Genomic DNA, 13,553 nt, shown 5'->3' on the forward strand with positions numbered 1-13,553 from the left:
TCTTTTTCCGGTACTGAAGTGCTGTATTTCCATAGTCTCCACAGTATGTTTTCAGATAATGACTGAGCTGAAAGTAATGTCAAATCTCTTGATTTAAGAAAATGTACAAATATATCTTTAAAAACTTACTTTAAATTTACATACATAGATACATGCACTTTTGCTCCTACAGTACGCACTTGTGTCTCAGTTGTTCAATCAGTGAGATCTGAAGATGAGTATTTTGTGGCAACAAGCCATAGTCTCAAGAATAAATCATTGTGTGCCGGTTAAGACCTTAGCAACTAGCCATAGTAGGTATTAAACATCTGTTTTGGCTGTGCTTAATCTTTTAAAATTACCTACAAATTCTGGAATATGAAACCAGTGTTTTGTGCCAGTGGTTTAAGGTACATACAAGGATCAGTAATGTTCTCTTCATGTCAGTATGACTGTAAAGCATATTATCAAGAAATAAGTAATTAAGTCTGAGAAAATATGGTAAATAACAGATTCTTTAAAATCTAATTTAAATTTTCTATTAGTAAAGATGAGAAATAAAAAAGTCATTCTGGAATAACTATTTCTTGGTGTTGTTAATTATCTTAGCCTCTGAGGTCCTGATACTGAATTCTTGGTGGCGGGTAGTATAGTTCTTTTTAATTATTGGCTTCCAACTCTCTCTCTGCATTGCTGGAAACAAAAATCATATATTCTGATATTGGTGATGGGATGTGCATACTTAAAAAGCAGACACATTCAAACTAGTTTTAGAAATAAATTACAATCAAAATTTGCTTCTGCTAAATTAGTAGAGCAACAAAACCCTGTTTTTTCCCTCCATCATAGAATATTTCAGTACTTCTACATTGACCTTATACCTTCTTTTTTAAACAGGAATGAGAGTTTTTATTCTTAAAAATATGAGCTTTACTTGGTTTGTTTTATTTGTATATACATATATTTGAAATTTCTTGCATTAATTTTCAAATTGAAAAGAGAATCATTTGTGAAGATATCTTAAGTGTCAGCACAGGGTTTATATTTTATATGTATTACTAAAGCTCTTTTAATACCTTAATTATATAATAATGAGAATAGTAATTTCTTAAAAACAGACCCTCTCCTCTTAGACAGTAGTGATAAATACAAAATATTAAAAATTTTATATATGGGTACATGTGGCTGTCTCGTTTAAAGTACCAACATATTTTATGATATCAGAAAATAGTTGGAATTTTTATTTTGTAGTTGGCTTAGTTACCTAGTTGATTAAATTGATTTCATTAAAAGTATACAGATTTTTATATCACAAGTTGATACAATAACTTCAGAGGTACATTTTAATATATAATTAACATTATTTAAATCCCTACTTAACTAATTTTATGAATTTTAAATTAAAGTTTTACTTCAAAGATAAATTACTGAGTTCCACTGAAGCAGTTCTTAATACATTCTAAAGATTTGTAAGCATTAATATTGCTATAAAAATTGAGATGCCCCTTTTCTTTTCCTTAACTGATGTAAGCAGTGGATGTGTGATGATGTATGTATGCTAAGGTTAACCTTTAGCTGTTGGTTTACTTAAGTTAATACTTAAATGGCTGATGCTCTGTGCTTGACTGAATTTAAAACTGCAAATCATATTTTTGGTACAAATTAGCTTTTTAGGTGCTGGGTCCATTTTGTCACATTTGGTTTATAGAAAGACTGGTGTTACCAATTGCAGAGACTTAAATATGCCACTTCCCATAGTGAGTAATTCTATCTTAAAATTGAAAGAACAGATTAAGTTTAAAAAAATATATACGGTAAAATAAACCACTAACATTTTAAAAGCACATCTTTCTTTTAGAAGAATGGAACATATGTCTTTTAAGTTAATTTGTACCACATGTAAATTAATGCGTGCTTAAGTCGCATCAGTCATATCTGACTCTTTGAGACCCCATGGACTGTAGCCTGCCAGGGTCCTCTGTCCACGGGATTCTCCAGGCCAGAAAACTGGAGTGGGTTGCCATTCCTTCTCCAGGGGATCTTCCCAGCCCAGGGATTGAACCTGTGTCTCTTACGTCTCCTGAATTGATAGATGGATTCTTTACCATTACCATTAGTGCCGCCTGGGAAGCCCTATGTAGGTTAATGTTTGTGTTAGTATTTCTTTTTAGAACTACTAAAGAATTCCTAATATTTTTGAGAATATACTTTAAAGAAAATTTTAAGATATTTTTAATATTTTAAGAAAATACTTTTAAGTATTGTTAATACTTTTAAGAAATTAATATTTCTTTTTTTAGATGTAAGTTTCTACTTTGGTGGTTACATTCTTCTGGACAAACTAACAGTACAGTTAATCTAAACATTTTGTCCTCTTGGCTACTGTCTAATTTTCTAGACTAGAAAAGACATAAAACATCTCCCTATGGGCATATATGATTGTGTTTGTTGTCGTAGCTTTCTCACCATAGCCTTAAGCAGAAGTCCCCTTGGCTCCTTCGGAGTGTGTAAATTAGAAGATATAAAGCCAGGACATTGGGTATTGTTCTAAAAATTATTTTTTAAGACTTGTAGTACGGATACAAAATTATATTGCTACTATTTTGTATTTTTTAAACGATTAAAAATATTTTCATTTTATGGGAAATAGCCCTCATTTAGCATTTTTATTTAAATAGTGCAGTTCTCGATCCACAAAAGTCCCAGTCTCGGTTCCATTTGTGGGCTCTAGAAATTGACTGGACAGTTGCAATTGAAGATAGAACTTGTGATTCCAGTCTCTTGACCCAGCTATATTTTGAGGTGTTGTGTGCATGTTTGTGTGTGTGTGTTTAAACAAAGGTCTGACTATCCCTTTTGTACCATTTTTCTCCTCACTCCTGACTCAGAGCAGGGGTGGGGATCAGTGGTACAAAAATAACTTGTTTTCCCTAAGTCAGAGAAATAATTTAAATCTAACTTCAGTTTAGACTTTGATTAATTCTGTGACTAACAAACTAAAATGATTGCATTAATTGATATACAGGTACTAATAACACATGTACTTCCAAATTTAAAAAAAATTCTTATCCCATTACAAAACAAAACTTGACTTCAAAGAACAAATCACAATTTATGCCCTATTTTAATACTGAATCCCCAGTTCTATTCAAACAGTCTGATGTCTGTTTGAAAAAAGAAAATGCTCAAGTAAAGCTCAAACTCAAATTTCTTGCACATGGCTATCCCAATAAATTACTATTACCAATGAAACAGACTTTAAAGAAGTTGTGTTTTACAATGCAGAGAGTGGAGGATGCTTTTTATACATTGGTGAGAGAGATCCGACAATACAGATTGAAAAAAATCAGCAAAGAAGAAAAGACTCCTGGCTGTGTGAAAATTAAAAAATGCATTGTAATGTAATCTGGTAAGTTCAGCATATTAATTTTGGCAGAAAGCATATGTTTTTCATAGCTAACAATGTAGCAACCACATGAGATCTACCTTGGTGTGGGATTCTAATTTGAAGTATTAAAAAAATAAACATGTAGTTTGCTTCCACCGTCAATACATTTATTTTTAATCTAATGGGTATTAATTATAATTGAGGCAGATTTTGATGGCTATAGACTATTCTACATTTGTCAGGGTCTTGAGAGACAAAATATGCCGTATCATATAGCAGAGTTGAATGGCCTAGAAGGTGGGAAAGGATCACTGTTACAGAGTATGTTTTCTTTTGGACATTCCACAGGCAGGTACTTATTCTGTCTCTGCCCTCTTAACGTAGTGACATCAGCATCACTTCTTTACCCAAGTGAGAAACCTGGGAGTCTTGGGATGACTCCCTACTTTTCATATCCATTTGGAGGCAACCACAAATTTCTGTTATGATGTTACCCTCTAACTTTTTTTTACATTTATTTATTTTTGGCTGTGCTGGGTCTTCATTGATGCACACAGGCTTTTCTCTATTTGCAGTGAGCAGGGGCTACTGTCCAGTCGCAGTGCATGGGCTTCTCATTGTCGTCGCTTCTCTTGTTGCAGAGCATGGGCTCTAGGGCACATGGGCTTCAGTACTTAATGCACGTGGGCTCAGTAGTTGCCACTGTTGGGCTCTAGAGCACAGGCTCGATAGCTGTGGCACCACGGGCTTAGTTGCTCCATGACATGTTGAATCTTCTGAATCAGGGATCAAACCTCCATTTCCAGCAGGCAGATTCTTTACCATTGAGCCACTAGGGAAGCCCACATTCTAACTTCATCACATCATTAGTTCAGACTTCTATCATTTCTTGCTGGGATTGTTGAAACCTCTTACTTGGTTTACCTTTTGCTGCCTTCATTCACAGTGCAACCAGAGAGATATACCTAAAAGGTTTCATAGAATATATATGGCTCCTTAACACCTTCCTTCCCCTCTCACCTTTGGTTTTATATCTAAAAAACTCCTTGACTGAACTTGCTTTGTCCTCTTGTAAATCAGCACTATGTTACTTCTTACCTTCCCTTAAGTATTGGCTGTTGCTCTTGTTTGGAATGCTACTGTTCTTACCCCCCTAGTTTTACTAGTTAACACACTTTCATGCTTGTCTAATCTGTTCTCTAAGAATCTTCTTTAAACCACCAGTAGACTGGGCATAATGCCCTTCTTGTGTATTCCCAGTTTATTGCTCTTAACTGTTACACACTTTCTGTGTTAGTGACATAACCTATGTTTGATTCCTATACAGTAAGAATTTTGGAGAGCTAGAATCTCATATTTCTAATCTTTGTATGTCTGTGGCCTAATGAGGTTCCTGGCACACAGGAGCTGCCCAGTTGGATTTATTGAGTGGAATTTCTCAATTTCCTTTCTAACAACCCATGTTAAACTTGGTTTTCCTTAGAAAATATTTCCCTCAATAGATGACATAAAGTTCACGCCAAAGCTTAAGGTTTTGATGCATATTATTTGTAATATATAATGTTCTGGGAGAACATGAAATAAAATTGGAGGATATCATTTATTGTGCTGATTAAACTAAAGGTTGGTGTTCTTTGTATGAGTCGAAGGTCTGAAATAATGTATCTCCAAAAATATACTTCGGAATAGTAGATTAAGTTCCAAAGATGATATGTGGTATGTTACGAACTAAACTCAGATGAAGAAACAAAGCAAAATTAATGACTGGCATTAATTTTTATTGATTTATGAACTCTTAATATTTTTTGAGCATCACTGTGCAAAATATTTAATTTAGAAGTGATAAAACCCAGCATTGGGATGCAATCTGAAAAGTAAAACTTGTGAAATAACAGCATTTATGACCAGAGTTAAGTGCTAGTCTTTTTTCTTCCTGCTCTGTTATTATTAGATGATTTTTAAAGTGGAACTATTTAGAGTAAAATAAGCTTTATGCTTCAGTTTTTATTTGAAACAGATGACAGTGTATACTTTTCTAAAATCTCAAATTTGTGCAAACTATTTCAGTGACTGTAGTGTAAATGTCAAATTGTTGGGCATGATGAATCTTTTTAGTGATCATGAATAGCATTTTATATAAGGAAAAAATTGTACTTGGTAATACCTAAATTTTTTAAATAAAGATATTTTTACAACATTAATTTGACAGTGATAAATATATGCAAATTAGTTTTTCTTAGTCCTAAAATGATGGGTTTGAACAAAATAACCCTAGTGGTATCCTGTTTTGTCTTTACATGTATATGAGAATGATTAGTTCCCACGTGAAAAAAAGGCATCCATTGCCCTGTTTTGATCAATTTTAATATTTTACTAATCATTAAAATTAATAAGATTATATAGAAAGGAGAGTTCAGTCCAATATAAACTATTTGTCAGATTCTTAGAAGGTAATGTAATCAAATTCTCCCTTCATTGTCTCCTTAATGATTATATATTGTTTTCACCTTAGGGTGTGTCTCCTCTGTATCTGTCTCGTGGTTTTTCATTTTGTCTACTTGAACACATTGATGTTTTTCTTCATTATAAAAACTGTTAAAGTAGACTACATAAGGATGTGTGATCGAAGGGAATTTGTGAAGGGTAAGGGAGTTAGAATAGATCCTCTCTTAAGATTCCATCCCGTTCTAATAGTTTGTGTTTATAAATTAGTCAGGGTTGGTATTGTTTATGAGAAAATAATTATTCTTTATTGTGTCATTGGAAGTTTTTTGCTCTTTATGTGTTAACATGAAGGTTTATATAAATGAAGCCTTGATTGTATTGCTGATGAACTGTCCACCTACTTTTCCTCTCTCCTGTGGGTGAAGCAGAAGCATAGGTTGTATCAGTAATGGTATCAGTAAGTGGGGAACATCAACTGAAGTTTGGGGGCTTCACTGGGAACTTCTACTCACTAGTGTTCAAATCAATAATGCTGGGTTTTATACCACTACTATTGTTTAAATGTGAGCAAGCCTTTCATTCCCACTCTGTTTAATTCTTTAAAAACATTGGTAATACTTTTATAAATTTTAGATAAAATGTGAAAATCAGTTAAATGTAACTTGCATGGAAATGCCCAGAATTAATTTAGTTATTGAAATATTAATTGTAGAAGATCTTAGTAATGCATACAAGAGAATTATCTGTTAAATTTTCAGTTATTTTCGAGATAAAATAATGAATGTGTTTCTGTTCATATTTGACAGAAGTGGTTAAAATGAGTAAAAAGCCAGCTTTTGTTGTTCTTGAAGTGGCTTGATTTATACAACTTTGTTGTGTATTTGTTCCTGAGACTCCCTCTAGTGTCTAGGTTTGAAAACATCATCAAGTTAACAGGCATTTGATGACAGTTACTGGGGCTTCCCTGTAGCTCAGCTGGTAAAGAATCCACCTGCAATGCAGGAGACCCTGGTTTGATTCTTGAGTCAGGAAGATGCCCTGGAGAAGGGATAGCCTACCCAACTACAGTATTCTTGGGCTTCCCTGGTTGCTCAGACGGTAAAGAATCCACCCGCAATGCAGCAGACCCGGGTTCAATCCCTAGATAAGGAAGATCCCCTGAAGGAGGGCATGGCAACCCACTTCAGTATTCTTGCCTGGAGAATCCCCATGACAGAGGAGGAGCCTGGCGGGCTACAGTTCATGGGGTTGCAGAGTCAAGACCCGACTGAGTGACTAAGCACAGCACAGTACTATTCAGTTGAACAGATTTTAAAATAACATATTTTAAATACAAGATCGTATTTTTTCTTTAATTTTTATTTTGCTTGTATGTTTAATTTGCTTTTAGGTGTAGATCTTGTACCATTCAGGATTGCAGGGTTAAAATCAGCTGTCCTATTACCAGTTTGAGTGGTATTTTTCATGTTCTGTATGAATGACTAGGGTGAAAATTATTTTGACTCAAAATCACTTTCAGGCATCAGTGATTTGGGTACCTTACTTTGATCAAAACAAGATTACCAAAATGACCAAATGGCAATTTCTTTGAGGATAACAGCATTTGACTTTATATGACAAACTTCTGAATACTTCATATGCTAAACAGATATTAAAAGTATAATGAAACATCTCCAAATCAGTGGACTTCACCACCATTTAAATGATCTAGCTCATTTCTCCAATAGAAGCATTACATTTTTCAGAGTAGCGTGTCTTGTGGTCATTTTAAATTTTCTTCTCACAAGTATGTGAATTGAAACTAATGCCTTAATAAAACCGAAAGTAATACATTCTGATACTCTATACTTCATGATAACTATTTAAATCTAAATGGATTTAAATAATATTCAACCAGAGCTCAAATATAGTGAAATAATTATAAAAGTAGTATATACTGGCATGGCTTATATCAAATGTCTAGAAACTCAGGGATAATTAAGTATAAATATATATTCACATATATACACAAATACATTTGGATTTTGGTGACAGAGATATGCCACTATGGAAAAACTGGTAGCAAATTAAGTTCTGAGGAAGTCATGTGTTAATACCTACGTGTATGTAGGATTCTTTGCCATTGATTTCATTGCCTTTTGTGAAAATCAGTGTTCCTATAATGTTACCAAAATATCCTTGAAGACACTTAGGAATCCTGAAAAATCTGATATATATATGTCTAAAGAGAAATGTTGAGTATTCTTATTCTTTCTCAGTATTTCCACTAGTAATACATCCTTTCTGTTTTCTGTATACCTCAAACTATCATATATATTCACGTTTTAATACTTGTTGTATGTTTCAGGGTGTTGACGATGCCTTCTATACATTAGTTCGAGAAATTCGAAAACATAAAGAAAAGATGAGCAAAGATGGTAAAAAGAAGAAAAAGAAGTCAAAGACAAAGTGTATAATTATGTAAATACAATTTGTACTTTTTTCTTAAGGCATACTTAAGTAAAAGTGGTAATTTTTGTATATTACACTAAATTATTAGCATTTGTTTTAGCATTATCTGAGTTTCTTTCTGCTCCATCCATACTGTTAGCTTTTATCTTGAATGCCTATTTTTAAATGACAGTGGAAACTTTTTTCCTCCAAGTGCCAGTATTCCCTGCGTTTTGGATTTGAACTAGCAATGCCTGTGAAAAAGAAACTGAACACCTGAGATTTCCGTCTTGGGGTTTTTGGTGCATGCAGTTGATTACTTCCTATTTTTCTTATCAATTGTGAACTTTAGTGTGAAACAAATTAATGAGGCTTTCAAATCATCCCTATTGTATTGTTTTATCTAGTCACACACATGGATTAATTACTAATTATAACTTCAGTTGAGATTTCATGATTGGTTTTACTGAAACATCGAGGGAACATGAATTTATGGGCTTCCTGTAGCCATCTTGTAGGTATCATTGTCCTATAGTTTCAGTTACCCTTAATGAATGTAAAGTTACACTGTTCACAAAGGTTTTCTTCTTTCCACTGCTATTTGTCAAATGGTCACGTTTCCCCAAAATACTATATTTTTTCTATAAAAAGGGAAAAAAATGGAAAAAAATACAAGGCAATTGAAAATATTAAAAGGCCACTTACTTTCCACATTAGGTAAATTCTTATAATGCTCTGAATAGCTTTTTATGTTAAGGCAGACCCAGTAGGTATTGAGGATTAGAACAAGCATTTTGGGACTATATTTACATGCTTTAAATTTTTGTAATAATTAAAAAATTTTAACATGTATAAAGAGTTCTCATAGGAATTACATACAGTCTCCCTGTGTCAGATTGCTCTTTCTTAGTATAAATCTTTTTCTTGAACTTCAATCTTTGAAAGTAGTTTTAATTCTACTGGTAGTGATGTAAAAGATTATTTGGGCCAGTTAGCTTGGTAGGTGTTACAGAGACCAGGGTGGCAAAGCTGGGCCTTGTGTGAACCTTTAAGCTACATGGAGAGTTTCACAGAGTGGACTGCATCCCTGTGGTCTTCCATTGTTGCCATGCCTTGGTTGGTCAAAAACAGGGACTTGCAGAGAGAGTGAATAGCTCAGCAAGGTACATTTTCATTATGTCGTAGTCCTACTCAGGAACGTCACTTTTTTAAAACAAAAAACCCAAAAAAACAGAACTTAAAAAAAAACCCACAGTATTTTACATGAGATTTTAGGTGAGGTGGCAAGATTTTAGTTTTTTTTAAACGTTGAAATGAAAAAATGTCAAAATCTTGAGTATTGGCTAGTTCTCTTTAACGCTGGCTAAAGTAACATTTCGTAAACACTTCAGTACAGTCTGGTCCATTATTAAGAATATCTAATGCTTATACAGTAGATAAAGTAATGCTAACAAAATGATTCTTTGAATGAATTTAAAATGTTAACTTATTTTAAAATATTTGAACTGAGATAGTGTGTTGAGGTGAAAGTATCACTGGAGAAGGAGGAAGTTGACTTAGATTCTAAGTTATGTGTCTTTGATTTTGGACAAATCACTTACTAGCCATTTCTTCATTTTTAAAGAAGTCATCTCAAAGGCTGTATCTAGCTTTATAACTATGTGATTTACATTCAGTTTACATAAGGATATACCTATTTGTCAGTCTCAGCACCATCTGTAACTTTTTACCTGTGTTATCATCTTCAGTGCCAGTCTTAGGCAAAATTGTGCAAGAGGTGAAGTTTATTTTTAAATATCGTTCTCTGCTTCCAGGACTTTTCCCATATTAGTGTTGTCTTGCCTGCCTACCTTACCCTTCTCTATGTCCCATGACTTGATGTTTTTTCTTATAATATTTCTCATTTCTCTGATCTCAAGATTTATTGCTGCTTTGGATATCCATGATGGCCTCCCATCAAATCATATCAAAATGTCCTATATTGTAAAATTCCTCAGGCTTAACATAATCTGACAGAAACTATAATGGGATTTGACCTAATAGCTAATTTTCAGGTTGTGGCTGTAGCAATTTAATTTTGATCCTCTGAACATCATCTCTTTGCTGCCTGGTCCATCAGTGATAAAGTAGGAGTTTTCATACCTGCTATGAATAGTTAGAACCCTATCCCGTGAAAGGAGAATTTAATAAAAGTAGTGCTGAGAGAATTCCTTATGTAATTTACTAGGACTAGCTCTGCTAATAGTGATACATTCCATTGTTTTAAAAACTAAAATCTTACCGTGAAAGATACTTTCAAATTTAATTCATGTCTTACTTCTTTAGCAGAAGTCATTTATTCAGCAAATATTTGAGTGCCTGCTAGATGCCAGGCACTGCCCAAGGCACTGGGGATATTAAGAGTACCCAAACACGGGACATAAGGCCTGTCCTTAAGTAGTGTTTATATTCTAGAGGGTCTATATATCAGTGAGGCATCTGACACATGACCCAGATACAACATAATGCATATTGTAATTCTGCAAAAAAATGATTTGGTCTCTAAGCTTAGTTTCTTCCAGTTCTAAAATAATTGTTTTGCTCTTATTCCAATGTAGCTGTTTAGTCAAGCTCTTTTTTAATTAAATCAGTTTACTTCAGTGTTTTAAAGGAGTAAATTTGATTATTTTTTTAAATTTGGCATAATTATGTGATTCTGTTGAGACAATTACAGTACAAATTAAGTTGTATGTCAGATAATGTTAAAATCCCCCTGTGTATAGTATGGTCTCTTTGTAGAAGTAATTATAATAGATGTTAAAAATTAAATATTGAATTCTAAAAGTTGTTTCTTCTGGGTAAAAATAAACAGATGCCTGAGGTAATTCACAGAAAAGGAAACTTCTGTGTAAAAATCCATACGGTTTCTGAGATGCTATATCAAACTACAGGCTTTTGGAACATTAGGGAGGGAGTTAAGACTTGCTTTAGTACCTCCTCTTGTTTCTAAACAAGAGAAAGAAATGGCCATACTTCAGGAATTGCAGTGTATAACTGAGATGATTTTTAGGACTCTTGAATTTTTGATGTAGCTGGGCAACTTTTTTATGGCAGTGGTAATTATCCTTTATTATGTGAGTTTTGAATGGTTTAATAAAATGTTTGTTTTTGTAGAGATTTTAAAAGGGGAGAGATAATCCTAGAAATAACATAAATGTTATCTAATTACAGCCTTAAAGATAAAAATCCTTGTTGAAGTTGAAAAAAATTGCTAAATTACATAGTTTTAGACATTAACGATTGTGGAAGAATGTAGCAGAAGTATGTAGTAAAATTTGAGTATCTCCACTTAGGAATTCTAGGCTCTATTTTAACTGAGTCACACTGCATAGGAAGTAGAATCTAACTTTTATAGGTTATCAAAATCTTGGCCACCATTGCACAATTTTGTCCTAAAATATATGGAAACTTTGTGAGGCATGTTAAGTTGCAGTTTGCACAAGTTCATCTCATTTGTATTCCAGTGATTTTTTTTTTCTAACCATTTTTCCTAAACATATACACATTTAGGTTTCTTTGTAGGCAGTAAAAACTACCTGCCCTTTCCATCTGTCAAAAAGTAATAATTTATTATTTTGTATTAATGATTTTTAACAACCCATTAGTAACTTTAAAGCTGAATTTATACTTAATAAGTTTGTTGTTGATATTGGGTAGCATGAAATCTGCATTGAGAAATTGAACAGCATATAACTGGTAGCTGTAAATTCCTTCAGAAAATGAAATTTATTTCTTTCTAGAGATATATTCACATCAGTTCCTAAAGATGAGTCATAACTAGTAATACTTGTTTCAATAGTTTTAAGTGCCTGTTTGGGATGATAATAGGCAATTTTAGATGAATTTATGAAAAAAAAGTTATTACCTGCAGAAATGTCAATTATAGATGGTCCCCTTCCCTGTAGAGCTAAATGGGTTATGTAATGTTTTATTCCAAAGTTTCCAGTTCCACTGTCTTGTGTTTTCATGTTGAAAATACTTTTGCAGTTTTCCTTTGAGTGCCAATTTCTTACTAGTACTCTTTCTTAATGTAACATGTTTACCTGGAATGTATTTTAACTATTTTTGTATAGTGTAAACTGAAACATGCACATTTTGTACATTGTGCTTTCTTTTTGTGGGACATATGCAGTGTGATCCAGTTGTTTTCCATCGTTCGGTTGCGCTGACCTAGGAATGTTGGTCATATCAAACATTAAATTTAAAATGACCACTCTTTTAATTAAAATTAACTTTTAAATGTTTATAGGAGTATGTGCTGTGAAGTGATCTGAAATTTGTAATATTTTTGTCATGAACTGTACTGCTCCTAATTATTGTAATGTAATAAAAATAGTTATGGTGACTATCATAGTGTGTACTTTTTTTTTCTGGCTGTGCTGCACGACGTGTGGGATCTTAGTTCCTTGACCCCGACCTGGGTCCACAGCAGTGAAAGTGCCAACTCCTAACCACCGGATTGCCAGGGAAATTTGAAACATTATCCCCACAAATGATACAGGATAGTTTATAAGCAACAGACGCTATAGTATATTAGTATATCTTTTCTTTAGCTTATGAGCTAAATGTTTTTTATTTGTGTAAGGTGCTGTGAACATTGTGTAAGAGTTTAAGTGTTTGCTTAAAACCATGTTAGGTTTAGGTCCTATATTAACTCATTTAGAAGTGGATGCAAACCAAATCTGCCTTTATGACAAAAGAATAGAATAACATAAATCATTACTTTTTATTGAAGAAGGTAATTGGTATACAACAGGTGATTTAAGGCCCAAAGGCATCCAATTACAAAATTAATACTGGAAATAAATAATTAAATAGGCATATTATGTAATGCCAGTCACTGGTAGGCTGTTTCAGGTTCTTAACTCTATACATATTAGTTCTACTAACTGCACTTAAATCATTACCAGATGCTACTTCTTTTGCAGTGAACACTGGATATGTGCTGTTAACATTTCAAATGGGTCAAAAATGAGCTCCTTTAAAAGTTAAGGGAAATAAACTTGCAAGAAATTATTCTGCTTAAGTGTACATTAAACGGCATTCGCTTCTCAGTAAAATGCAGAAATGGGCTAAGAATAATTGGCAAATTTTACATTAAAACTTAAGTACATTATATTTTCATTCAAAATTGGGTGCTCATCAATTTTTAATAAGTAGTTGGCAACATTATATAGCTAAATTACTATAAAATTGACATTTAACATTAGTTGTTATATAAAAATAGAGCATAAAGGTTGCTGATAAAGCAACAGAAGTTGAAACCTGTTCT

General features: G+C 33.2%; 1 protein-coding gene across 1 annotated transcript in view; it reads left to right on the plus strand.

The window, feature by feature from the left end:
• The window catches only part of KRAS (KRAS proto-oncogene, GTPase), a 39,618-nt gene extending 31,342 nt beyond the window's left edge, over positions 1 to 8,276 (plus strand). Inside the window, exon 5 of the mRNA XM_052640364.1 lies at positions 8,160 to 8,276. Coding sequence (XP_052496324.1) covers positions 8,160 to 8,276 — 117 coding nt within the window. The remainder of the gene's footprint in view (positions 1 to 8,159) is intronic.
• The last annotated feature ends 5,277 nt before the right edge of the window (positions 8,277 to 13,553 follow it).

The sequence above is a fragment of the Budorcas taxicolor genome, chromosome 5, assembly GCF_023091745.1.
Source record: "Budorcas taxicolor isolate Tak-1 chromosome 5, Takin1.1, whole genome shotgun sequence".
Classification (NCBI taxonomy): Eukaryota; Metazoa; Chordata; class Mammalia; order Artiodactyla; family Bovidae; genus Budorcas; species Budorcas taxicolor.